Genomic DNA, 26,946 nt, shown 5'->3' on the forward strand with positions numbered 1-26,946 from the left:
GATAAAGACAGTCTTATATACCTTGCACTGTTATAATTTTACGGTTCCGCTGAAATTTTTACGGTTGCTGCTCTAATCCATGCATTGTTGCTTAGCAATTTGACGAGCGAGGAGGGTATTAAGGCAACAAAATTAATACCAGCTAATTAATTGCCACCAATTATGGAGCGACATGACCATATAAATGCAGCAATAATACTTATTTTGGCTCAATTTGTGTTTTTAATTTTGCGGGCTTGCGGAATGAAGTTGTAGTAAACAGATTGGTTATGGTTATGGGATTTAACGCTAGCCGGCTGACAGGGAGTAAATACTAAGAGGATTTTATGGTCTGATAGTAGCCACGTGATTGTGATTTTGGCCGGAAGGCCGACCCACGGGCGGCGCTCCGCCGGTGCGTTGAATACTATTTAATAACTATGAGCCAAATAGTCAATATGTATATATATATGTCGTTTCGAACTTAGAAGTTGCTATACATATTGTTTCACTTTCTAAGTAGCTACGGATAGAGCTCAATAATGGACATAAATCCCAGCAGAGGCTTGGCCTCGTAGTGCCTAAATCCTGCTTCCGTGAATATCTTGCGCCGCACCTCCTCATCTCTCTCCTTGCCCGATGTTACCACCATCATCAACAGATCCAACAAGACCTGGGCTCCAAACATGGCCTTGCAGGGAGAACCAACAATGGCATCTATTATGATAACTTTACCTCCTCCATTTGGTTCCTGTGAACAAACAGCCTTCTTGCATTGGGTTAGGATCTTCACGCAGACGTCGTCACTCCAGTCATGCATCACGTACTGCATGCATCAATTTGTTTTTCTTTAAATGATGGTTTTCATTCATCAGTACAATAATGTCGCAGATCAGATCGTCATTGTAGTAGCTAGGTACGATGTGAATAAATATATATGCTTATTAGTGTATATATATATTTACCTTAAGGAAGACGGCATCAGTTGGTGGGATGTAATCCATCATATCACCGGGGATGTACTCATAACTAGTGTGGCATCATCAGCAGCAGCATCAGCTGGTGGGCGTATGGTGCTGATTGGTAGTACTAATCGACTTGCACATGTCTTAGATTAGTTCGTTGGCTAGTTAGTTTGTCCTGGCTGATTAGCGCCACTACACCACGACACACTTTGGTCCACACATAGAAATGTGGGCAAAAGGTACTTGTGCAGACAAAAAAACTGTGGGCGAAAGTTTTCCCGACAGAATTATTACCGTTGCGGTAGAAGCTGTGGGCTTAGCCTTTGCCGACAGTTAGAACTTTTGCCGACAGCTAGTATGTGGGCAAAACAGGGACCTACACCGACAGTTTCTACCTTTCCCGACAGTTAGGTTTTCCCAACAGTAGAACTTTCACCGACACATGATATGTTGGTTAACCACATTTTCTACAGTAAGTAGAACCATCAGGGCACATGCACATATATATGTATATATCCACCACAATCACATTTTCTGCATTAAATAGTACCGGGGTACACCTTCCATCATCTTTTAAATCACAATTCCACCGTATACGCAATCACAACCCAAATAGACATTTCAACTTGCAAAAACTAAGCAATTTACACAGCACAAACATATCCATTAATATGCATGGTTCCATAGATAATTAACTCAGGATCCACCAGGTGGCATCAGCATAGATAGATGTCAAATACAGTACCAAAATACATGTCCAATATCAAACTGTTAGGTCATAAGTTCCAGCCTATTATATGGTGCCATATGCATATGACCCACTGGGAGAGAATATACAAGCTTCTCTCTAATAAAAAAAATCTAACCACACAATCACACAAAATATATTCTTGTTGCACAAAAGGTCACTCCAAAGCTTGTAACATGCCTTACTGCCAAAAGATTACTACGTACTCCACCAGCTAGTTGCCTGTTCACCTATCATGATAAGAAAGAATAATGAGCACACAATGCAAGCAAGAGAACATTAATCTGTATATATTGTTGCACTAGTGATACAACAGCAAGAAACATGGACATCATTTATAGAAGTGTCAAATTTAGTCATTGGATTCATAATTTTAAATCCAGCTAATACTAATACCAATGCAAGAATGTATTACCTGTGATTGCATGGGCAATTAGTACTTAAGTACCTGTCAAAGAAATGAATTGAAAGTTAAGCAAAGTAAATAATATAAAACATATATAAGTGGAGATGTCAATATAGTTTGGACTGCTAAGGTTGCAATCGTACCAGGACCTGGACCTTTTGACAGCTTTGAAGACTTCATGTCCTCCTTGATCTGTAACAAGTAAAGTTGTTGAGCAAGACTAGAACTTTCTTAGAATTATATATGTAAGCTAAAATATTACTCTGTCATGTGGCCAAGCAATGGATCTCCCACGAGCATCTCCAACAGACTTTAAGGCTCCATAAGGGCGAGGTAGTATAGCTTCTCTCATGAAAACATGATTGACAACTACCTCACAGTATTGAACGCCAAGAGGAGTGCCCCCCACTATAGATGATGGGTTTGTTGTTTGCATAGTTCCCTTAGCCACAGGGAGATTATAGGGCCTCACAACATTATACAAGATCACATCTCTTCCACCCTAAAGCATTAAAAAGACAACACAATATATCAGGTATGTTATGGGCATAAGGTAAACAATAAATTGTAGATTTAGCAATTACCTCTTCATGATGTGGTTCCTCTGGAAAAAAAACAGAGTGCCTAGTCATGAGCAAGTTTTCATCATCACTCAAGTGCATGTTATCTATTTCATCCTCAGCACGTGATCCCATATCATCATGATGGTTCTCTAGTTGTTCCCCAATAGTAGGTCGGTTCTGCATGTTGCAATAAAGAATGCAACTATGGACCAATTACTGCATTAAAAACAAAGGTATATATAATACAAAAGAATGACCAGTTACCACATGAGCGGAACTGTTTGATCCATTTGGAGTGCTAGAAGGATTTATTTGCTGCTGAAGTAACTTTTCTAGCAGCTGTTGCATATTGTCCAAACGGCTTTCTAAAGCTTCCACTTTCTTATCAGATTGTCGACGAGCTTCGATTTCCATTTGAAGCCTGGTTGATGTGCATTTTTTGGCCCCAGGCATCTCCAATTCAGCAGGTGTTGGTCCTAAGCCAACAACATGAACATATCCATTCTTCTCTGGCCCACAAACATGGAAATAGGCATCACCTTCCCCTATACTCTTCTCTACTAGTTCAGGATGATCTCTGACTGCATCTTTCAGTGCATTCTACAAAAAATAAAGATATTAGCATACAATTGTTGTTTCAGCTCCAAGTGAAATGCACTTACATATCTCCATGACTTACAATTGTTGTTTCGGCTCCCTTGTGAGGTACTCCATTTTTATGTGTGTGTGTTTTAATAAACAATTCATCTCTACGTGCTGGACGTCCTAGCTCTTCACACTGTATGACAAAACATACAATTCATTCAATTATCATATTGCAGCTAAGAAATCTGAATAACGGATACAAAATTACAAGAATAGTGCATACCATTTCAAACCCAACACGTGCATGGCTCTTGCTTCCAGATGTATGGTTTTGAGTCTTCTTTGACCGATTTGCTTTCCCTCTCATTGAACGAACCTATCATCAAGTGTCATTTATAGTACTCATGATTCATATATAATAACTCTAGAAGTAGAGAATTATAGCTTACAGCTCCATCTGGAGACATCCAATGATCAATTAACCACTTCCAATCCTCCTCATGCACTCTTTCGTCTCGCAATTCAAGCAGTTCTTCGTATTCCATATCATCATGAAAGACCTTCCTCAACTCTGCTTTGAACTCCCTCCATTTTGTAGCTGCTGTTTTCATAAACCAGTTGAAGGACCCATTGTCTATATCCCAATAGAGCTGCACAGAACATATAAGCATATAGGGTAATAACAAATCACAAGCTGAAAATGTTCATAAATCATTTTCATCCAATATCACTACCTGAGCATCTGTCCACAGCTTATATTTTTTTTGTGGGCAAACCTTCCTCCAATCATCATGTGCCATCGGAAAGCCCTTTGTTCTCACAAGTGCACCAATAAAGTTAGCAAATTCAGTGCTTGAAGGTCCACAAGGCTGGCCACAGTCATTTATCTCTAGTTTGAGTTTTGGTTTATTTTGTCTTGCAAATATGTCAGCCTTTGTAGTTGGCCCTCTAACTTTTTTCTTCTCTTGTTCTCTTAACTCTACATCAAAACAATGGACCTAATAAGACCAACAAAATACAACAATCTGTTTATATAGATCAGCTAACAAGCATACCTTCATTCCTTGGCTGTAGATGAGCACTTGCTCCACTACTCCCATTCTCTGGCTGTAGATCACCACTTGGGCCATTCCTTGCCTGTAGATGAGCACTAGGTGCACCACTCCCATTCCCTGGTTGTACATTAGCCCGTGCAGCACTCAATCTCGAGCTTGTTCGTAAGTTGTGCTGAATTGTAGCATTAGTTGTCGTCCTCTTTTCTTGATGCCTCACAGCTTCCACCTTTCTCTTTTTTCCTGTCATAAGTGATGAGGAAACTTCCTGTCCAAGCTCTTGAAGCTGCAAAGCTTTGAGCTTCATGTTATTGGCTAGGACATTTGCATTTCTTTGTGCTTCATATTCGCAAACTGGAACATCCTTTCTTTTTTCTCCTGCAGTCACCATCTTTCCTCCTGAAAATATATACTAATAATTCAGTAATTGAACAGTGTAGAGGTGTAAGTACTAAGTATAGGAGAAAAGAAAAGTACTAGAACATGTAGAATTTGTTAATGCACCACGAAATTGTTACAACACACAATTGTGACTTACTTCCTCTTTTTCTCAGCAACAATAGTCCCATCAATGTCTGTCCTGACATGAACCATATCTTGAAGAAAATTCTTTAGGTCATACACTTTTGTATGCAGATCAAGAATTGGGCTATGGAACTTATTTTGATGATTTGCTTGTTCACTATCGCTTGCTGTCATGTCATAAATTTCTCGTGGTTTTGACCGACCCACTGCACTCCATTCTCTATCAACATGATCTTGAACATAGTAAACTTGTGTGGCTTGCGATGCTAAAATAAAAGGCTCATCTAATAGTCTTTCTCCTCCATTATATAAGTGATTGAAATTAACAATTGTGACCCCAAATTGATCAGTTTTCACCCATTTATCTTGAATGCGGTTGTCAACCCAATCACATTTGAAGAGCACAATATTTCCCTTATTGCGATAGTTTAGCTCAATGATTTCTTTGATCCTACCATAATATGTCTTGTTATGCACTACCGGGTCCGTGTTTCCATTTTCAAAGCAAGAGGTTTGGGCAACTAGAGCTACTCCACTATTTTGATACGGTCTACCCTCATCACTAGAGTATGTATGGAAATCGAATCCATTTATAGTATAGCTATTGTACATTGTAGCAATCATGAATGGCTCATTGGCTAAAATTTGCATCTCTTCCGGTACTTCAATACCATTTTCAACTAATCCTTCCACCTGTGATATAGAACATTCTAATCAACTTAAATTTCAATCAGGTCTAACAAAAAGAATTGTAAAAACTAAAGTTAGGTCATGTAAGGACTTACATGCTTTCTAAACCACTCAGGAAACATTTCATGATGAAGATTATTTATTTTTCGCTGATTGTGATTGCCAATTGAGCGCAGGTAATCTTTATGCTTGCTGAAAATATTTTGTAAAATTAAAAGACCTATAAGTATATATATGCATAAGGGGGGGTCCAATCTATAAAAGAAGCTTGAGGATCTTACTTCAAATATGGTTCTATTTTGTCATAGTTGAACAACACGTATCTATGTGCTTGCAGCCATGTCTTATAGTCCAAAGATATAGTGCACCTGCCACTCAATCCTCGCCCAAGGCTTCTGAAGAAAGGATTAATATTGGACATTGCATTATCCAAATCCTCCCCATTTCTTACTTGCCTAGTAAATCTGGTCTCACAACCATGTAGAAATTGTGAGCAGAATGTAAGACTCTCATCAAATTTATAGGACTCACAGATTGATCCTTCTGGATGCCTTTTGGTGCGAACATACCCTTTTAACCTCATCAAAAACCTAAGAATGAAATTTTTTTCACTATATAAGCTTAGCAATAGTCTAAAAACTAAAAATATATACTACTAATGGAAATAATAGTATAGTACCTCTCTATTGCCCACATGCTACAGTACTGTACTGGACCACCAATTCTTACTTGAGAAGGAAGATGAACCATCAAGTGTACCATAGTGTCAAAAAATGCTGGTAGAAATATGGTTTCTAGAATACTTAGTGTCTCAGCTATTTCAGCCTCAAGTTTCTGCATATCGCTTACTCGAATAGTAGATGAGTATATTTGTTTGAAGAAATTGCTCACACGAATTAGTGCTGCAGTTACTCGTGTTGGTAATATCCTTCGTATAGCAAGTGGTAGTAATTGCTGCAACAAAACATGGTTGTCGTGGCTCTTTAGTCCAATCAATTTCATTTCTGAAACATGGACATTATTCTGAATATTTGACGCAACACCATCTGGTAACCTCACACTCTTCAATACTTGGCAAAATAACTTCTTCTCCTCTGGACTCATTGCATATTGTGCTGGAGGCATGTAGAACCTATCTTCAACATCAACAGGATGAAGATCTTCTCTAATGCCAAGATTTTTAATGTCCAAGCGAGCATTTAAACCATCCTTTGATTTTCCATCAATGTTCAGAAGTGTATTCACAATGTTATCACAAACATTTTTTTCAATGTGCATAACATCAAAATTATGTCGAAGTAATAGACTCTTCCAATATGGTAACTTGAACCAGATAGATCTTCGTTTCCAAGTAAGTGGTGCCTCATTTTTTCCTCTACGTTGTGGGTTTGTTGGCTTCTTTGTAGTTGGATCCTTTCCAAAAATTGTGTGCATGTTTTCTGTCATCTCAAAAATTTCCTCTCCACTAAGTGGGGTAGGTGCTGGCCTATGCTCCTCAGTACCATCAAATAGTTCTTTAGCAGACCTCAATATGTGATTTTCATCCAAGAACCTCCGATGGCACATGATGACATACTTGCCTCCCTTTTTTAGTTGGAGAGAACACTCATGTGAGTGGCATTCAGGACAAGATACTTTACCAGAGGTAACAACTCCATGCAAATAGCCTAGGCCAGGTAAATCTGTGATGCTACATAATATGGCAGCACGCAATTGGAAACACTCATCCTTGGAAGCATCATATGTCCTAATACCATCAACAAACATATCTACCATATCATTGACTAGTGGCTCAAGGTAAACATCCATATCAGCACCCGGTGCCTTATGACCAGGAATTACTAGAGATAGGATAAATTTGTTTGCTTCATACACTTCCAAGGTGGCATATTGTATGGAATCAAAATAACAGGCCAAATGCTATATTTTGAATTGTAGGTCCTAAAAGGACTAAACCCATCACTAGCTACAGCAAGTCTAAGATTTCGACTATCAGAGGCAAACTCTGGATATGTAGAGTCAAAATCCTTCCAAAAAGGAGCATCTGCTGGATGCCTAAGCAAACCATCTTTGGTGCGTTCTTCATCATGCCACCTTACATCAGCCGCTGTTTTGGAAGACATAAAGTACCTTTGAAGCCTTTTCTTTATAGGAAAGTACCGAAGTACTTTCATAGGAACCCTATGCACACGTTTTCCATTAGGACTTCTCTTTTCTGATTTCCACCTTGATGTCTTGCACTTTGGACACACATTAGCCTTTTCATGTTCTTTCCAAAATAGTATGCAATCATTATCGCAAGCATGAATATTTGTGTAACCAAGACCAAGGCATTTTACCATATTTTTAGCTGCATTGAAATTTTTTGGAAGTGATGACCCTTCTGGCAAAACATCCTTAAGTAACTGTAGTAGCATGTCGAAACTTTTATCACTCCACCCCCCAAGAAATTTTATATGCAGCAATCTAATCATGAACCGAAGCTTCGAAAAGTTTCTACAGCCAGGGTACAGTTCTTTGCCAGCATCTTCTACCAATCTGTGGAAGGATTCCATATCCTTATCATGTTCTTCTTCATTACCTTCTAAGTCACCCATGTCATCTAAACCACCAGCTAAGTCTCTAAGTAAATCAGAAATGTCATCTTCTTCATTGGACTTCTGCACTTCTACTCTATCAGGTTGTTGGGTATTTGCAAAAAAGCTGGAGCTTGGTTCTCCATGATACAACCAGGTTATGTACCCCTCCGAAAACCCCTCACAAATCAAATGCTCACGTACTACATCGCTAGCTCTCCAACAGCTGTTTTTACATACCTTACAGGGGCACAATATTGTGTTTCCTTTAGCTGACTTGCTAAAAGCATACTCTAAAAAACTGTCAACACCTTTTATATATTCATCAGTTTGCCTTGGTAAATCCATCCAATTTTTATCCATGACGCTCTTGCTAGAAGCTGAGTAAAAATCTCAACTATATGAACAAATCCACCTAGATAGCAACTCCAAACCTCAGATATATCTCATTTTGCCACATTCAAACGTCTATAGCACATATATTACTTCTGAACGAAAATTCATCTCACACAATGAGAAAGTCTAGAAGAAAAGGAACATACCAATCACTGTTCAATAAAAATGAGAAAGTTGCTCCTTCAGTCCTTGGTCCAGTCCTCTCTGAATTTTGCCCCTGAAACCAAACGTAAATAAGACTATGATTAGATGAGAAAAGGTAAGAAAGAACTGATAGCACTCTCACTAAATCTTTGGTTTCACAGTACCCTTCACCAAAAAAAAGTATATCTTAAATCAATAGGATTCCAGCAAAATAATAAGTGGAAGGTTCTGGATATATAACAATTTAAAACTGCAGCCATATATATAACAATTTAAAACTGCAGACAATATAATGCAGCACACAATTTAATCTACCACATAATATATTAAAACTGGAGCAGTTAAAAGCATTAGACACAAAGTAAAAAAAATAGTGAAACACATCTAGCAGAGCAGCTCTGTTTAGAAGACACAAAGAAACACATCTAGCAGTGTGCATCATAAGCAGCCTGGTCACACATGTTCGATTAGTAGACCTTGAAATCCAACAGCTAGCGGAGCTAATTCCATAAGCAGCCTGGTAGGCAGCAGAGGTACTAATTCCATCTCATGCGCAAGAACAAATGAACCAAATCCAACAGCTAGCTAGCAGAACCAAATCCAATCAATTTCTATGGAAGAACAGAATCAAGACAGCTAGCTAGCAGCCTAGGGTTAAGGCTGCAGTGCCTGCCCGCGTGCAGAAGCTGCAGGAGGCTGCCGTGGGTGTCTTTGCGCCGAGATGAACGAGGGGGCAGGGGCAGTGGGGATTCACAGCTGCGGTGAGGGAGAAGGCGGTGGGGATTTGGGGATACGGTGAGGGAGAAGGAGGTGGGGATTCGGGGATTGAAAGTTTTGTTGTGTGCGCGGTACTTTTTTCCTTTTCCCGCGCAGCTGAAAAAATGGGCGCCAATGATGTTTTTCGCCAGCTTGGACACCCCTACGCCGACACATAAACAGTAGGTGATTCGGCCTACGCCAACAGTTGAGCTGTCAACATTTTTTCCCGACACATTATCTGCCGTCGTAGAAATGCCGACACATAAGGTGTTACTTAATACTTCCATTGCCGACAGATAATGTGAGGGTACAAGGTCTCACTATTACCCACAGATTATATGTTGCCAATAATAACCTTTTGCCCACACATCACTGTAGCCAATAGTGTACCATGGTGTAGTGCGCATGCGTGTGTTGCATGTGTTAGTGGAGGTAGCTGCAGGCGCTGGAAGCGGAGCGTCCAGGCCTTGGCTCACGATCAGTTCGGAGGGCGTCCGGGTCTTGCGGCGGTTGAGGGAGTGACTCACGTACGTGAAGACCGGATCAGTTTGTGCGTACGTGCGCACGGGTGATCGCAGGAGTTCGTTGCCAGGAGCTGCGGCTATAAAACCACCATGTATTCAGTTTGTTCGGTTTGAGCCGAGCTGAGTGGAATACAAGAGAAACAACGGCATTCAACGCCGGCCGGGCGTTTGGCGCCCCGTGGCGAGCGTAGGTCGCCCACCAAATTGTGTGTCTCGTGTTCTTGTGATTGTCCGGCAATCCTTGGTTCCAACAATTGGTATCAAGAGCCAGTTCGTCGTCGTGGGATTTGTTCGTGCTTGTGGCGGCCGGCACGAGGTGGCGATCAACAGCGCGGCACGTTGAGGACCAGGCCGTGTGTCGGTCCGCGAGTGCATGCCTGTGGCGGCACGAGGCACCATGGCAATGGTCTGTTTGTCCGTCCCTACCTTGGTGCGACGGAGGCGTGCCGGTGGCTGCGATGCAATGAAGCTCCCGCCGTGTGTCGGCCTGTGGAGTTGCGAGGAGCTGCGGCTGCCTTGGTGAGTAGGAGGTGGAGGCGTGGCTCCGTGTCTGGGCGTGTTTGTTGCCAGAGCGGCGTGTGTCGCCGGAGAAGAGGCGTGTGTCGCTGAAGAAGGAGAAGGCTGCGGCGTTTCGTGCGGAGATGCACTACGCCAGAATCCCTAATCTGAGATGCGCCCTAGGCAAAATACGAGACGAGCAGGGGTCGCGTCCCCTATTATCACGTCTCAGATTACGCAAACGAGAGACGCGCCTCCCATAGGGCGCGTCTCGCATTTTTCTCCCCCCGCGCGCCGGGGGAGCCAATTGCGAGACGCGCCTTAAGTAAGGCGCGTCTTGCATTAGTCTACCTCCAACAGGGGCCTTTTTTCTTCCCGGCTGCATCCTGAAACTAGCCAGGATTTAGCAGCCGCAATCAAATACCTGCAAAAGATTTCAATTCACAGAATTCACCGTAATCATCGCACGCATCCATACAATTCACACAGTGCGAGACACACAAGCAAAGATAGTATTATATAACACATATACAATCATCCACAGCAATTAGCCTCGTCCAAAACTCAAAATAAGTCTCAACCTAACTTAAAACAACAATCATCGACAAGAACAATAGAAAAAAAGCAAAGCAAGTCTCAATCTAGCTCAATTTCGCCTGCCGTACTATGAGAAATGGAACTCCCCCTTTGGTTTGATCACCTCGATCATGAGGAACCCCGCTAGCCTCTCTTAGATATCCTTCACGTTATCAATCGTCGTATGATTGAAATAATCATCTTCGTCCTTCAAAAAATAATTACAAGCAGTTAGAATATAAGATGAAGACAGATATACTTAATTAGAACACGTGAGAATTCTTACCGTGAAATCTAGTACCGCTGCAACTAGAAGCATGTTGTTGCAAACATAGAACCCACATGCATTACCCGAGGGTTGCTGTGTGCACTACATGTCAAAGATAGATAGAAATTAGCATTTTGCGACACTTAGAACCAAGAAAATATCGTAATAGTTAAGCGATTTAGTTATATTAGTTACCGTGCGGTGTGATGTGTAAATACAACTTGACGCTGCTCTTTGTATCCTTCTGCGGCCCTAAGATGCCTGTCAAGAGATCTAAACACAGACATCCGGATGTTATATTAAAAATGATTGTGAAATGGGCAAACAATAAAAAACTAAAGCAAACAACAAACTTACTCGTCAAGGATTGAGATGACTAGAGAATAATCACGTATCTGTGGCTTTCCCCACTCATCTAATGGAATTCTCGAGTCAAGGTAAAGACTTGCTTGCTCTTGACATTGATGACGAGTGTAAGCCAATGGTTGCCTGGGTTGTACGGTACCACAATGCGCTCCTTGTCAGCATGTTCTCGCATGCACTTCACCATGTACCTGACCAAGTTGAAATGGAAACAAACGGTTACATGTGTTAAATGGAAACAAGTGACTACATATGGCTACAAGTTGAAATGAAAAAAAGTTTAACTGTTGCATGTGCGTACCTGACCAAGCCATCTCTATCTAAAGTCATTAGTGTCACCGTCATCATCTGTGGGTCAATGTACCCACACTTCTTTCCGGTTCGACGCCTTGTCTCTTGTTGCATGTGCCTACACGATCCATATGCATTGAAATAGAAACGAGTTAAATTGTTGAACGTATATCAAATGCATTGAAATGGAAACAAGTCTTAATCGACTTACAATGCAAAGCACCGAATAAGAGAAAGATCCAAAGTGTCGAGGTTGAAAAGGTCAAACAAATCAGAGAAGGCAACAGTAAAGATGCCTTCAGTGCCCTCAAGCTGCAGAAAGTGCCGCTCTTTGAATGCCACTATGATATCCTGGAGTTTACCGGCATTCTGTATGTAGTAGTTGTGCAGGTCCATACAATATTGACCTGCTCTCCGAAGCTCAGAGGAACTAAGCAAGGCCTTTCCAACCCTGTACTTTGGATTCTCAGAAGTGTAATGTAATGGAACCGGGTTTTTTATCTCCTCCACCTTTTTCTTACCCTCTGAGATCTCCTGCTTCCTCTGCATCGGCCTACTCTGCTTCTTCCTCACAGGATTAGCCTTGCTTGGCTTCTTGGGAGCGGTAGCTGGCTCTGTTGGAATAGGTGGGGGGGGGGTAATCTGAGGCTGAGTAGGGACAGGAGGATGCGGATCCGAAAACGCTTCCCATGGATCCGGCAGCTGTGGCCGTGGCTCAGAAAACGTCGGTGGCAACGGAGGACTCTATGGCTGAGGTTCAGTGGTCCGTACTGAATCTGCATTTGCTGGATCAATATCAATACCAGCTCTCCGCCACTGAACCCTTCTTGCAACTTCATCCCGCAAAGTGGTGGTCATGTCATCTGGTGGCACATCCAGCTTGATATCCTTAGCAAACTCATGCAGTAAGTCAATCTTGACCACAGCACAATCAGCACTGATCTGCAACAACAACAACAACAAAGCCTTTAAATCTCAAGCAAGTTGGACAAACCAAAAGAAAAAAAACAAAGAAACAGGAGAAAAGAAAAGAGAGGCAAAGACCAATGCACTGACCTGGACATCGTCAAGCTGGGACACACCAGGATACACAAGCCCTTTCCCGACCTCCAATCGAGATGATCCTCCGACCTGCACGAGAAGACTGCATCGGGTCGGACGAGCCAAGCCATCTATCATATCCGGCTCCACTGATGTAGGCACTGATGGCCTCTCTATCCCTCTACTCTAAGAAGCATCCGCTGCAGCAGAAGTGAAGCTGCTCCTTCGCTCTTCAGTCATCCTCATCCCCGGCAAATCAGGGAATGACAAACCCTGAGACTCGAAGATGGGCTTTAGCTCTCCAAACATCTCCATCTTTAGCTCCCTTTTGATCTCCTCTATGTCAACCTTTGATGAAGAGACTCGAGTCCGCTTCCGATAGCTGCCTTTGTGTTCAGAGAACCCCTCCTTCCAGGTCATCTGACTAGAAACACCACGGACACGACCCCGTTGCTCATAGGTTCCCAAAGCCCTGGTGAGCGCATCAAACTCCCTCTCTCCTTCATTTGAACCTTGGCTGCTCTCCATCAAAGCCCTTTGAGCAACTTCCTCAGCGCTCGTGCTGTAGAAACTGATACTGCCATCCTCCATGAGCCTTGACCTAGCACGCATAAATGGTGTCAGCCGTCCCTCAAACGAGTCATAAGGATTCTCAATGCCCCTCTCTGCCAGCATCTCATCCTCCTGCTCCCACTTGCGTTGCTTTCCAACATATCCCGTTGAGCCAAGGTGGTGGTCAAGCTCATTCTGCGCTCGGAGCTACCGATAATACTCACTTGACTGTTGGAACTCGTGAGTATTCCACTTTTGAACAAGCTCCTCCCAGGCTTCTGCTGTCAAATCCCCATACTTGTCGAAAGGGTTCTCGTTCTGCTTCCAACACTTTAAAAGCCTGCACAACAAAACAATAAATCTGCATTAGTAACAGTAGATAATGAAAAAATAACAGTAAATGACAATAGTAAGTGACAACACTTTACTTGTTCTTGTAGCTCCTCCAGGCTTTAGAGATGATCTTCATAGCATGCTTCGTAGCCTTATCATGCAACTCTCTCGGATATTCAACATAGGGTTGAATATCGTTTGCAAAGATATTCTTTTTGTCGTCCCAAGATAAGTCATCGAAATGTTCCAAAGTGAGTGGCACCCTTTGTCGGGCAGCAAGGCCACAAACCCGTCCTAATCTCACTTTGATTGACGGGTCTTCGGGTGCTGCCTCAGAATTGACCCGGCCACAACTTTTCACATCTGATGGCCACGTTGTCTGTGACCTTTTCTTTCTGCTAGCACGAGACGTGCTAGCTCCTAACTGCGACCGTGACGGCCATTCTGTAGCTGCTCTGTCATCTGTAGGTTGCTGCACACGGTCCTCACCACTGGGCATCATGCTACACGAGAAAGAAAAAAGAAAATCAGATACAACCATAGAGGAAGAGCCATCCATCTCTCTCATTACATTAGTTGATTGGAGGAAGAGAAGTAAAACTCTTTCCATTGATCACATCATACTAGGAAAAGGAAAACTGAAATCATAGCATCTACAGCTTTTCCATCGGGAACAGCAGCGTGCACAAATTCTACTGAAAGAATGCTACAAGGATGAATATGAGGTAGACTGGAAGCTGAAGCCAATAGACCAATGGAACTAATCAATCACTTGCTTTCCCGAACTGGATAGCAGGATTTTATCAGCACTGGACTTGAATCGAGGGTATTTACTTGCATTTCTTTGTCCTACTTGAGCTTTAAGAAGAGAGGATTTATTAGCACGACGAGCATCGCATGCTAACCAGGGGATTGAATAGGATATCATAATGTAGCATATTGTCTGAACTTATAGGGTCTTTCCTTACACTAACTATACTCTTTTCTGCTCTTCAAATATATATAATACCTAATTCAAATATATATAATACCTAATTCAAATATATAATACCTAATTCAAACACAGGTGATCTAGCTGACATGGATGAAAAGGAAAAGGAAAACTCTCATTACCAAACTAGGGCAAGGACGGCGGCAGTGGACGGTGCCACGGGGCCGGGGAGATCGGGGAAGGGCTCGGGGCGGCGCTGCGGGCGACGGTGGCTCGCGGCGGCGCCACGGGGCCGGAGATGACGGCGCGACGGCTCGGGGAAGGCTCGATGGCGGCGGCACTCGTGGGCGGCGCGAGAGGATGGCGGCGGCGGGGAGCAGAGCACGGGGATGGCGCGGGTGTGAAAATTGGACTATAGTCCCAAGAAGGCAGAGGGGCGGGCCAATTGCGAGACGCGCGTCCACTAAGGCGCATCTCACATTCGGTACATGGGGATGGCCCCAAGAAGGCAGAGGGGCGGGCCAAATGCGAGACGCGCATCAACTAAGGCGCGTCTCGCATTTGGCCCGCCCCTCTGCCCTCTTGGGACTTTAGTCCAATTTTCACACCCGCGCCATCCCCGTGTACCAAATGCGAGACGTGCGCCTTAGTTGACGCGCATCTCGGATTTTCTCCCCCCCTCCTACCCACTCACGCAATTCAGTCTCCAGAACTGAATTTGTTCAGTTCCAAAACTTTCATTCAAATATTCACGCATTACCATATTTCACAAAGGAACAATTAAAGTCACACAATTACCATATTTCACAAAGGAACAATTAAAGTCACAAAATAACCGTATTTGACAAAGGAACAATTAATATACATTGTGTGCCCAATCATTTTGCTACTTTCCACTGCTCCCTTGGTTTTTTGAAATTCTTGACTTTTTCTTGATGGTCGTTGCGCAAGTAGGGAGTTTTGTTGGCGAATGGTATTCTTGGCTTGATCATTAAGGTGGCGAAAGGAGGTATCTCATCAAACTGATCAATCTCTTCCTCATCGACCGCATTCTCAACACCGACGATTCGCCATTTTCCATGTATAACCACCTTGAGTCTTTTGTTTGTTGTGTCAGAAACATAGAACACTTGAGCCACATGTTGTGCGAGCATGAAAGGGTCCGTCTTGTATCCGTGATGGCTAAGATCGACACTAACGAACCCGTACTTATCTTTTTGTACACCTCTATTTGCATCAACCCAATTGCAACGGAAAAGAGCTATTTTAAAACCGTGAAAGTCAAGCTCCCATATCTCTTGTATTTGACCATAGTACGCGGTTTTGTCCTCTCCGTTAACATCGTAAGCATCAACACGTACACCACTATTCTGATACATGCTTTTCTTATCTTGTCGTTCGGTGTAGAACGTGTATCCATTTATGTCATACCCTTGGTATGTCATAACGGTGAATATAGGACCAAGAGCCAACTTTTTGAGTTGTTCACTTATAGGAGTATCTGATCGTGAAATTTGATTCCGGAGCCAACCACAGAATTTTTTCATGTGTTCCTTTGCTAACCATGATTCACTGTGTCCAGGATTCTCTCTAAGCAACAGCTCCTTGTGCTCATCAAAGTACTCAGACACAATGTCCATCTGTTGCAACACGTGGAAATGCGCCATATGAAATAAATCTCGATCTGGAATTATAGCCTTCTTCCCGATCGTCCCTGTGCCTATGAGCCTCCCCTCATGACGAGACTTGGGAACACCAACCGGGTTACTCGGGTCAGCGTAGTTTAGTGCCCACTCAATGGCTTCCTCTGTACAATATCCTTGTACCATGCTGCCCTCGGGGAAAGCTCGATTTCTTACTAGTGACTTCAAGATGCCGTTGAATCTCTCGTATGCATACATCTGGTGAAGGAACATAGGACCAAGTAGCTTTATCTCCTTGACAAGATGGGCCGTGAAATGAAGGCTGATATCGAAAAAGGCAGGTGGAAAATACATCTCAAGAACGCACAAAGTTTCATAGTGCTTCTTTTCCAATGACTCAAGATCTTCTTCACTTAGAACCTTTTGACCAATTGCATTAAAGAAAAAGCAAAGGGTCATAATAGCCTCCCGAACATTGACCGGTAGGATATTCCGAATTCCTACGGCAATCATCTGCGTCAGCAATACATGGTAATCATGAGACTTTATGCCGGGAGCTAGCTTTAGATCAGGCATTGAAACAAGCTTCGAGACGTTGGTTGAGTAGCTAGTTGGAACTTTCACACTTTTCAAGAACTCGCAAAACTCCTTCTTCTCATTCTTTGAAAGGGTGATGCATGATGTGGGCAGCTCCATTCCTTTCACGGAGTCATCATTGAGCCACAACTCTTCTCTAATTTTCATTTTCTTCAGATCAGCTCGTGCATGTGCGTGATCTTTTGTTTTTACGTCCATGTTAAGCAATGTGCCGAGAAGGCTCTCACACACATTCTTCTCCACGTGCATCACATCAATAGAATGATGGACGTCTAAGTCCTTCCAATACGGTAGCTCCCAGAAAATCGACTGCTTCTTCCACATCTCATCTTCTTCAACAACGACCTTCTTGCCTTTCTTCTCCCTTTTCTGCTTACCGAGGACAACATGGACATTCTTAACCATTTCATAGACATCATGACCTGAGAAATGCGGTGGAGGACGCCTCTTCTCGGTCTTACCGTTGAAGTGATCACACATGTTCTGGAACGGGTGTTTCATTCCAAGGTAGCGTCGATGTCCCATGTACACTATTTTTTTTTACTCACTCAAGTACTCAGAGTCTGTCTCTCTCAAACAATGTGGGCACCCGCAACCTACTTTCTTGCTCTGTCCAAACAAGTTACGTGCCGCTGGAGAGTCACTGATAGTCACGAACAAAATGGCTCGAAGCTAAAAGTACTCACGCTTGTACTCATCCCAGACCTCCACTCCTTTATACCACAGCAACTTCAGATTGTGAACCAAAGGCCTGAAATAAGTGTCGATGTCATTCCCAGGTTGATGTGGCCCTGGCAGCATAATGTTCAAGCCTGACAGCATAATGTACTTCCGTTTGTTACACAACTAAGGCGGAAGGTTGTATATCGTCAGAACAATTGGCCAGGTGCTATGTGTGCTATTGTTCATGAATGGGTTCATGCCATCTGTGCTCATTGCAATACTAATATTCCTCGGATCTTCCGCAAATTCATGATTTCGCGAATCAATGTTCCGCCACTGTGTGGCATCAGTAGGATGTCTTATCAACCCGTCACCCTTATGCTTCTCCTTGTGCCATCGCAACAATTCTGACTCCTTTTTGTTTGCAAACCAGCGCACGAATCGAGGAATGATTGGAAAGTACCAAAACACCTTTTTAGGTCCGCCCTTTGTTCTGTTGCAGTCCTCATCATCACCACCATCTTTTCTATGGTTGAATCGATCAAGTCCACAAACAGGGCACTTCTCAAGGTCCTGATAATCCGAGCCACGATAGAGAATGCAATCATTCTTGCACGCATGGATCTTTTCCACCTCCAATCCCAACGGGCAGATAATCTGTTTGGCCTCATAAACAGTCTCAGGGACGGTGTTGCCTTGTGGAAGCATGTCCTTAAGGAGTGCTAACAACTCCTTGAAACTGCCATCACTCCATCCGTGGCTTGCTTTCAACTGGAAAAGCTTCACCATTGCAAATAGCCTTGAGTAATTCAGTGAACAACCAGGATAGAAAGGTTTCTTAGAGTCTTTGACCATCCTCTTGTACGTTGCGAATTCGCCTCCTTTGTACTCATCATCGCCGTGTCTCTGAACATTGCGAACCATCTCCTCTATGTTATCAACCTGTCAAGCCGGACATGAAAAGTCATATTACCATGACCTTATTATACTAATTGTAAGCTTTATTATGGGGCCGGGTTTGATTACTACCTGATCCATGAAGTCGTCATTGCTCAACCCTAGTATATCCGCCTCGTCCACATCGTCGTCCTCTTCTTCGACAACGGTAGGGTCCTCCCTCTCCACGTAGGAATCCCTACTCTCTGCTTCATTAAGTCCTTCTTCACCGTGTTTATTCCAACATCCATAATCCTCCATGAATCCACGTTTGATCAAGTGTGATTTCAACACGTCCTCTTGAAGATATCTCTTCTCATTTTTGCAATTCTTGCATGGGCAATAAAGATACTGTCTACCATTGTCCACCATATCTTTCTTCGCGTTCTCAATGAAGGCATGAACACCATCCATATACTCCTTGTAAAGGCGTGGACCATACATCCAACTCCGATACGACATCTATATAGAATATGAAATCAAAATGTTAGGATTCTCATACTACTACAAATCAAAATGATGAAATAATTAAATCTTGTGTTCGATAAGCTATAAATATAATTCATGCATACTAACAAATTTAACCAACTAATATAAAAGAAAAAGCAAAATCCAAACAAAATTCATAAATTTTGAATATATCCCAAATATATGCAACATGCACTTAAAAAAGCATAAAAGAGGAGGTAGGAAGGAGAAGAATTTGGAGAAAGAATTAACCTTGGAAGAAGATCACACCTAGAAGAGGAGGGAACACGCCCTAGTAAGGCACGTCTCGCATAGACAAATGTGAGACGCGCCTTTGGGTGGCGCATCTCGCATTACTTTCCTCAGGCGGGGCGGAGGTGAGGACAAATGCGAGACGAGCCTTAGTAAGGCGCGTCTCACATAGACAAATGAGAGACACGTCATTGGGTGGCGCGTCTCGCATTACTTTCCCCAGGCGGGGCGAAGGTGGGAACTAATGCGAGACGCGCCACCCAAAGGCGCGTATCAGATCTCAACATGATCTGAGACGTGCCACCCAAACGCGCGTCTCTCATTTGTCTACAGTAGAGTAAAGCGAGACGTGCGCCTATAGCGCGCGTCTTTCTTTAGTCCCCTCCTGCTATTTAAGATAAGAAATAGTCACGAGATGTACTGCTGAATGATGAGCACTGACAAAATCCCCCTCCCCAGCGTCCCGGAGACTGCGGCGCTCGGCATCACCCTCCATGGCGCATCCTTCGAGACCGCCGCGCTCCCGGAGTGCACCACCTCGGAGATCACGGCGGTTGCCACCACTGGCAGATCTGCGTCGCCTCCTCCGAGACCGCCACCAGTGGGCTTCTCCAGCAGCACGCCAACACGGGGACCACAGCGCCCATCACCATCAACATCCCCCGCGCATCAGGATCGGGTACCCCCCATTGTTACATGTATTTGTTGGAATCATCGCATTTTGCCTGTATCTGTATCAGCAAACCAACAAAACCCACGGATGAAGTTTCTCTTTGTTTGCTTTAGTGGTAGGATTCTATCGATTTCTATTTTCTCACAAAACCCGAGCTGGTCCAAGATGAAATTTCCGAGCTGGTCGAACCTGTTTAGCTGCTTCGGTGGCTGCCTCCCCTGCAGCAACTGTTCAACCAACGTAAGTTGCTGTGGCACGAGCACGATAACCAACAATTACGGGGGGCAGGAATCAGAAAGTCAAGCTAGCGCTAGTAAGCAAGCTGCATTGCCTGATTTAATATCGATGTAATAATAATTGCTAGATTTAGCTAGACCAATTGCATCTGTGAGATGATTTGTATTGTGAGATATGAGATGTAATATATTGTTACTTTTGGAGCCGGGAACTAATATAATATAATGTAATGAGATGTAATGTATTGTTACTCTCGGAGCCGGGAACTAATGTAATGTAATATAATGTAATGTATTATAGGGTAGGTACGACAAATGCGAGACGCACCTTAGTAAGACGCGTCTCGCATTACTTTCCTTGGGAGGGGCTTGTCTCGAAGGTGGGAACTAATGCGAGACGCGCCACTCAAAGGCGCGTCTCAGATCTCAACATGATCTAAGACGCGTCATCCAAAGGCGGGTCTCGCATTTGTCTCACCATGCGGGCACGTCTCAGAACAGTAAAGTAAAGCGAGACGCGCTCCTATAGCGCGCGTCTTGCTTTAGTTTAGCGAGACGCACTCTATGGGGGCGCGTCTCGCTTTACTCTCCCCCACACCGCGCAGTGCCGCGCCCGTATTTTTAGCGCGTCTCTTTTTCTATAATCTGAGACGAGCTCCTAGAGGCTCATCTCAGATTGCTCGCTTCTATTTGCTGTTTTGGCGTAGTGATGAGGCATGCCACAGTGGTCGCGTCAAGTCTGGAGGCTGTAGTGGCGGCCGTGGCGACGATGACGATGGGAGTGGCAGCATCTACTTCGGGAATGGCGGCGCAATGCAGAGGCACTCCTCGTGGCGGCCGACAAAGTGCACGTGGATGATGCAATTTTGTTTGAATAAACCACGCCACGGTGTGTTCATTGTTGTGGCAAGTGTTGCAGGCAATGGTGCACGTGCGTGTATGTGCACGTGATGGTGTCCATTGTCGAGTCAATCGTGTAGGTCTAGGGAGTTAGCATCCATTGGCGGACGAGTCCGAGCTTGGATTCGCGCCATGGGTAGTCTGAGTTGGAACGCCAGTGTTGGCGCGTTCCAGGTCATGTCGGGCTAGGACAGCATGTGCGTGCACACCCTAGTAAGTCTGTGCAGGGATGGCCAAGAGGTGGCGGTGGGCGGCAGTTGCAGAGGAGCGCAACAAGGCTCGGGATCAGTTGAAGACTGGTTCTAGCGGAGGAGTTTGTGGCTCAGAGCGTGGAGATGCTCGGGTCACCAGGAGAGCGCGTGCGTGCATGTGAAGATCGCCGGAGTGCGTTACGTGGGCGCTGTGTCGCCGAGAGGCTATAAAGGGCCATGTAATCCTTGTGTGTATGGTGAGCTGAGTCCAATGAAATACCAGCCAAGACACAGGCCGTTCAGCGGCCGTGGCATTCATCTCCAAAATTGCACATACTGTTCATCATCTTCTACCTCCGTTCGGTGCGTGAGTGAGAGAAATTCTAGGGCTAGGTTCCAACAATTGGTATCAGAGAGAGGTTAGGTCGTCGGCGGGTCCGTTCCCCTCGCCAGAGATGTGCCGACGGTCCTCGCTGGTGGCTGCGATGTGATGAAGCTCCGGGCCATGTGTTAGCCTATGGAGGTGCAAGGCACTGCAGTTGCCTTAGTGCCTGTTTGGATCCAAGGGAAAGAGAAAGAGAAAGTGTAAAACTTTTGCTCTTTTGCACTTTTTTTGCACTTTTGGATCCAAACACCCAAAAGTGCAAAAGGGCAAATGCTACCGTAATTTTGCTAATTATGGATTAATTAGGCTTAATAGATTCGTCTCGTCATTTAGTCCTCATCTATGTAATTAGTTTTTTAATTAAACTATATTTAATACTTCTAATTAGCATCCAAACATCTGATGTGACAGGAGCAAAAATTTTACCATTTGCCCTTTTGCCATTTGCTCTTGGATCCAAACACGCCCTTAGTGAGGCGGAGGCGGAGGTTGGGCTCCCTATCTAGGCGTGTTTCGCTCAGCGGTGTTTATCGCCAGAGAAGGTTGTCGTGTTTTGCGTGGAGATGAGGCCTGCGACGGTGGTGGAGTCACGTCGAGAGGTTGTAGCGGTGACCCTGGCGATGAAGACAACGGGAGCTGTAGCAACCCCAGCAACGGCAAGTCAAGATGGTTGAGGCGTTGTTCGCCAACGCCGACGATGAGCCGGCACTCTTGTCGGGCGGGACGCACGGTGGTGTCATGGTTTAGGGGAAATTTGTTAGAATAAACCACGCCATGGTGTGTTCATGGTTGTGGCAAGTGTCGCAAGTAGTGGTGCACACACGTGTATGTGCACATGATGATGTCTATCGTTGAGTCAATCGTGTAGGTGTAGGGAGTTAGCATCCGTTGGCGAACGAGTTCGAGCTTGGGTTCGCACCATGGGTAGTCCGAGTTGGAACGCTGGTGTTGGCGCGTTCCAGATCGTGTTGGCCCAGGACAGCGTGTGCACGCACGCCCTAGCAATTCTGTGCAGGGATGGCCAAGAGGTGGCGGTCGGCAACAATTGCAGAGGAGTGCAACAAGGCTTGAGATCAGTTGGAAGGAGTTTGTGGCTCAGAGCGTGGAGATGCCCGGGTCACCACGAGAGGGCGTGCATGCGTGCGAAGATCGCCAGAGTGCGTTGCGTGGGCGTTGCGTCGCTGAGAGGCTATAAAGGGCCATGTAATCCTTGTGTGTATGATGACCCGAGTCCAATGACATAACAGCCAAGATACAGGCCGTTCGGCGGCCGTGGCATTTGTCACCAAAATTGCATCTACTTTTTGTCATCCTCTACCTCCGTTCAATGTGAGTGAAAGAAATTCTAGGGCTAGGTTCCAACATCGAGCACTTGACATGCGGGAAAGCCCCGGCAATGGCGGGCGCCGGTCCCTCCGGCCACGTCAACCAACGAGCTTACCCCAGCAATCAGCGCTTCCCCGCACCCGGCAATGGCAAACTCCAGCGCGAGGTGGCTGTCAGTTTCCATCCCGGCGTTGAACACCTCGTTGAAGTGTGGGTCAGAGCGCGCCGCGTCCCACGGGCCGCCGTACGCCATCCTGAAGGGTGTCTCGAAAGCCGCCGCGCCATCCCCGCCCAGGAACCACTCCGGCAGGTGCTGCGCCACCGTAACGTGGTACCTGGTGGTCTGCCAGAGCACCCATGGGGACAGGCTCGTGCACCCATTCACCGTGGCATCGTCCATCAGGAGGCGAGACATGGGCGTGAGACGGTAAGTAGTAGTATCGTCGGCATCATGCTGGGCACGGATTCCTGTGGCTGCAAGAAACAATAACCAAAGAACCGATCGGTTTGGTTCGGTTACACTAACCAAATTTGGTACAATAACCGAAGAACCAAAAATACAGCATGAAGTTTTTTGCAACAATCAGCACCAAACACGGTTAACATAAGCTACATCAAGAAGGCAAAAAAAAATGTATCGGATGTTGAGTAAGACCAATCAACAGTTCAACCATATCCCTCAGAACGCCAGATCTCAACAGTGCATATCAAAATGCTGGTTCCTTCAACCTCCCAGCAGAGTGATGAGGAGGGAGCACCAACTGAATGAGTGCTCAGATTACTAAAATGTTCATCACGAGGATACGAGGAAAATGCATTGGCAACATACAAGGGAAAAAAAGAAAGAGATGTTCTGCAATTACTGATATCGTCTAGTTTTATCAGTTGTGCAGAACATTCCGAATGACGCAGAATGCATCTCAATTTATTTGCAGATAAGCTTTTCCCTTTTGAAATTATAGAAGTTCCAATGGGGTAGGCCAGGAACATATGATCCAGCATGACTAGTTGCATCAGCAGAAAAACATATGGCATTTCATAGAATTTGACATTTTTAACTAAACAGTACAGGAAAATTCAGGCACCACAACATCAACAGCTTTTCTCATGCAATCATGTTTGTGCATAATGGTGCACAACCATCATATAGCATTATAGCAGAATGGAAGAAGAAACTCAATTTGGAAAATACTGAAAATCTAGTTTCGGAAAGAAGATAGCCCAAAATCAGGCCATAAAGGAAGACGGAAATAAGGACAAATATTGAATTTCCGAGCAGACTTACCATCTCAAGAGATGTGTAAAAACAAAGTTTCATGTTTGCCATATCAATTTCAATTACGCATCCATTATTTTTATAATGACAGTTGGCCAGTTTCATAAACATAATACCTAGTCGGCCAGTCCAACTAATGCCTGTTACTACCACTGACCTGATGCCACTCTATCTTGAAGCAACATATCTCTCTCCTCCTTCATCTTATTCGCAATCTCAATTACCTTAGGGTTATAGAAACGATCCATGACATACTTCTTTTCCTCTGCTTGTATTTCCTTGATTGCACTTGGGTATGGGTTTGGCGGTGGTTCCTTTCCTTCACTGCGGGCAATTTCTTTAAGTTCCTTGTATGCTTTCTTCTTGGCTTTCTTTTCTTTGCGATACTCAAACTGGATAAGGCATGGTAGTCATCAAATAAAACTGGCAGTTTTTAAACTTGTACAATTCTGTAACTTAAAATTCAAATATAGTGGGCTCAGAATAGGATTTTGTGTTAAGGGTATTTGATAAAATTTACAAAAGGATATCTTGAGAAGAGGATTATTACATCTGCTACAGCCATCGCATAATCTTCACTGACTGCTTGCTCTTTCAACTCCAAGACACGCCAAGCAAAAACTCGTGCTGGTGGCGGATCAAATCCACTTATCCTGTAAAGATTGGACATATTAAAATCATGTGCAAAAGGAAGTTAAATAATAGCACCACTTCTGTGTGCAAAGAAAATAGATAACAATCGAACATTTTGTCCTTCCCGAACCCCCTTCGAAAATTTGGAGTCTTAAATACATGTATACTATTTCAACTATACAGGTGCTGCATTGGTAATTTTTTTTTATATGGAGACCACAAAGCACAAGAGAAGGAAGTACTTGATTGCATCATGGTAGAGCGAATCTGGATGCTTTTTGAAGAACTTTTTAACGTACACATCCTCTGGCATCTCAATCTTCTTGATCTTTCCATCCACACGAGGAAATGTCACTGGAGGTGCCCTAATCAACAAGTCTTGTGTTTCAATTGACCAGCAAGCAATATGGCAAACAAAAGAAAGGCATAGCAGTTTGAAAAAATAACAGTAAAGCATGCATAGATCCAGCACACCTCCAGTTTACTGTTTACAAACTTCTAGGCTCACAATGTAACACAATGGAACCTCACTAAAAAAAATGTTGCAAACCATTTGACAACAGAAACGATATAAAGCATCAGGAAATACACAAATCCCAGTTATACGCAATACCATGGCGTTCAGGGTGATTGATGGGATAGCAATTAGAAATCAACCTTGTTTTAGCACAGAATCATGCCATTTTACAACATCTCAATTCATAGATCCATGGATAAGCAACGAAATGAACCATCTATGATGTCACGTAGAGCTTTTCTCGACATAATCAGCGAGGTGCAGCAAAGTTTACACATGGATCTGATCCCAACCTCAGCGCCAAAGGTAGGATAATGGAGAAATGGAGACGTAATTGCACAGACACAGCTAGGGATGGAGATGCAGGAGTAGGGTAGGAGAGCACTGACTCTTCCATGGCCTTGAGCCATGTGGGGGCGGGCTTGGCGAGGCCCTTCACCAGCTTCCGCGTCTTGGTCAGCAGGTCACCGCGCATGTACGACATCACACTCGTCTCGTGAGTGAGGACCTCCCCGTCGGAGAGACTGCAGCCGCGCCGGCGCCGCCGCAATTGGTGAAGACTCGAGACCTCTCCGGCTAGCCCTGGGCGTTCGGGTAATTCGGGTAATTAAAAGTTCGGATTTTCCAAATTGCTAGATTCATCTGAAAAAAAAACAAAACCCGAGTTTCCATCAGTTCACATGCACAGCAATCAGCCAAATCACCAGATTCAAGTATTCGACATCAATTTTAAGCTACAATTCTAGTAACAGGAACAGTCTAGCTGACAAGCAATACCAATAAGATTCCTCCCTTGTTGCTAACGTCCTTGAGTTGTCGTCGTCGTCGGAGCCCAGAGGCGATGGCGCGTCGGAGCCTTGGCGCGACGGCGCGTCCCCTGCTCCCCGCTGCGGCGCGGCAGGTGGGAGGCTGGCCGCGACGCGAGGTCGCGAGCGGACGGGCGGGCGGGTCAGCGACTCAGCGGGTGGCCTGGGCGGCTGGGCCCTGGGTGCCTTGCGGTCGCGGAGTGGCGGTGGCGGCGCGGCGCACTGAGGCCTACGGCGTGGCCCCGTAGGCGCTGGGCGGCGGGCGCCAAGGAGGCTGGGAGCCTGGGAGTCGGCCGTCGGGAGGGAGTTGGGGTCGGGGGAATGGGAGGCCGGGAGGGGAAGGGGCTCTGGGGAATCTCAGTTAGGGGATGCTAGGGTTAGCTGTGGGCTACTGGGCTGCCTATCTGAGATGGGCCTAAATGGACAGTTGGTTCATTTCGGGTAAGTTTGAGAAATTCGGATACCGTAGGTGCAGCCACTCGCCGACTTTAAAAAAAAAGTTAAAAAAAATAAATTTGAAAAGGGATGACTATTTGGAAAATTTTCAAAAAGGGTTGGTCGGGCGGGAGGTGCCAAATCTTTTTCCAGACCCCTCCCGAAGGCCTCTTCACGAATAAAAAAAATTTCTTATTCGTGAAAAGGCCCCTGACGCGGCCGCGGGGGCATCCCGCCCGCCCAA

General features: G+C 44.6%; 1 protein-coding gene and 1 pseudogene across 3 annotated transcripts; both read right to left on the bottom strand.

Annotated features, from left to right (window-relative positions):
• Positions 1–502: 502 nt before the first annotated feature.
• Positions 503–23,606, bottom strand: LOC112885380 (annotated as a pseudogene).
• Positions 23,607–24,286: 680 nt separating this feature from the next.
• Positions 24,287–26,607, bottom strand: LOC112887459. 3 transcript variants are annotated; one of them, XM_025953634.1, is made up of 5 exons: positions 26,239–26,607; positions 25,851–26,043; positions 25,187–25,309; positions 24,862–24,964; positions 24,287–24,703 (listed from the first exon to the last, which is right to left on the bottom strand). In XM_025953634.1, the coding sequence occupies exons 2-5, from the start codon at positions 25,943–25,945 to the stop codon at positions 24,458–24,460; spliced, it is 567 nt and encodes a 188-aa protein (XP_025809419.1). In that variant the 5' UTR covers positions 25,946–26,043; positions 26,239–26,607; the 3' UTR covers positions 24,287–24,457. The 3 variants fall into 3 exon arrangements, with proteins under 3 accessions (XP_025809419.1, XP_025809420.1, XP_025809418.1); XM_025953635.1 differs by having other exon boundaries at positions 25,187–25,298; positions 25,851–26,103; XM_025953633.1 differs by having other exon boundaries at positions 25,851–26,103.
• Between the last annotated feature and the right edge of the window lie 339 nt (positions 26,608–26,946).

This window comes from Panicum hallii, chromosome 3 (genome assembly GCF_002211085.1).
Source record: "Panicum hallii strain FIL2 chromosome 3, PHallii_v3.1, whole genome shotgun sequence".
Classification (NCBI taxonomy): Eukaryota; Viridiplantae; Streptophyta; class Magnoliopsida; order Poales; family Poaceae; genus Panicum; species Panicum hallii.

What these genes read in the sequence shown, in the direction of transcription:
- LOC112887459 (XM_025953634.1), bottom strand. Translation starts at nt 25,945, where the DNA reads ATGTCGTACATGCGCGGTGACCTGCTGACCAAGACGCGGAAGCTGGTG. An exon ending in TGGCTCAAGGCCATGGAAGA is followed by an intron (nt 25,310 to 25,850) that starts GTCAGTGCTCTC and finishes CTTGTTGATTAG; the next exon opens with GGCACCTCCAGTGACATTTC. An exon ending in CTCTACCATGATGCAATCAA is followed by an intron (nt 24,965 to 25,186) that starts GTACTTCCTTCT and finishes CAATCTTTACAG; the next exon opens with GATAAGTGGATTTGATCCGC.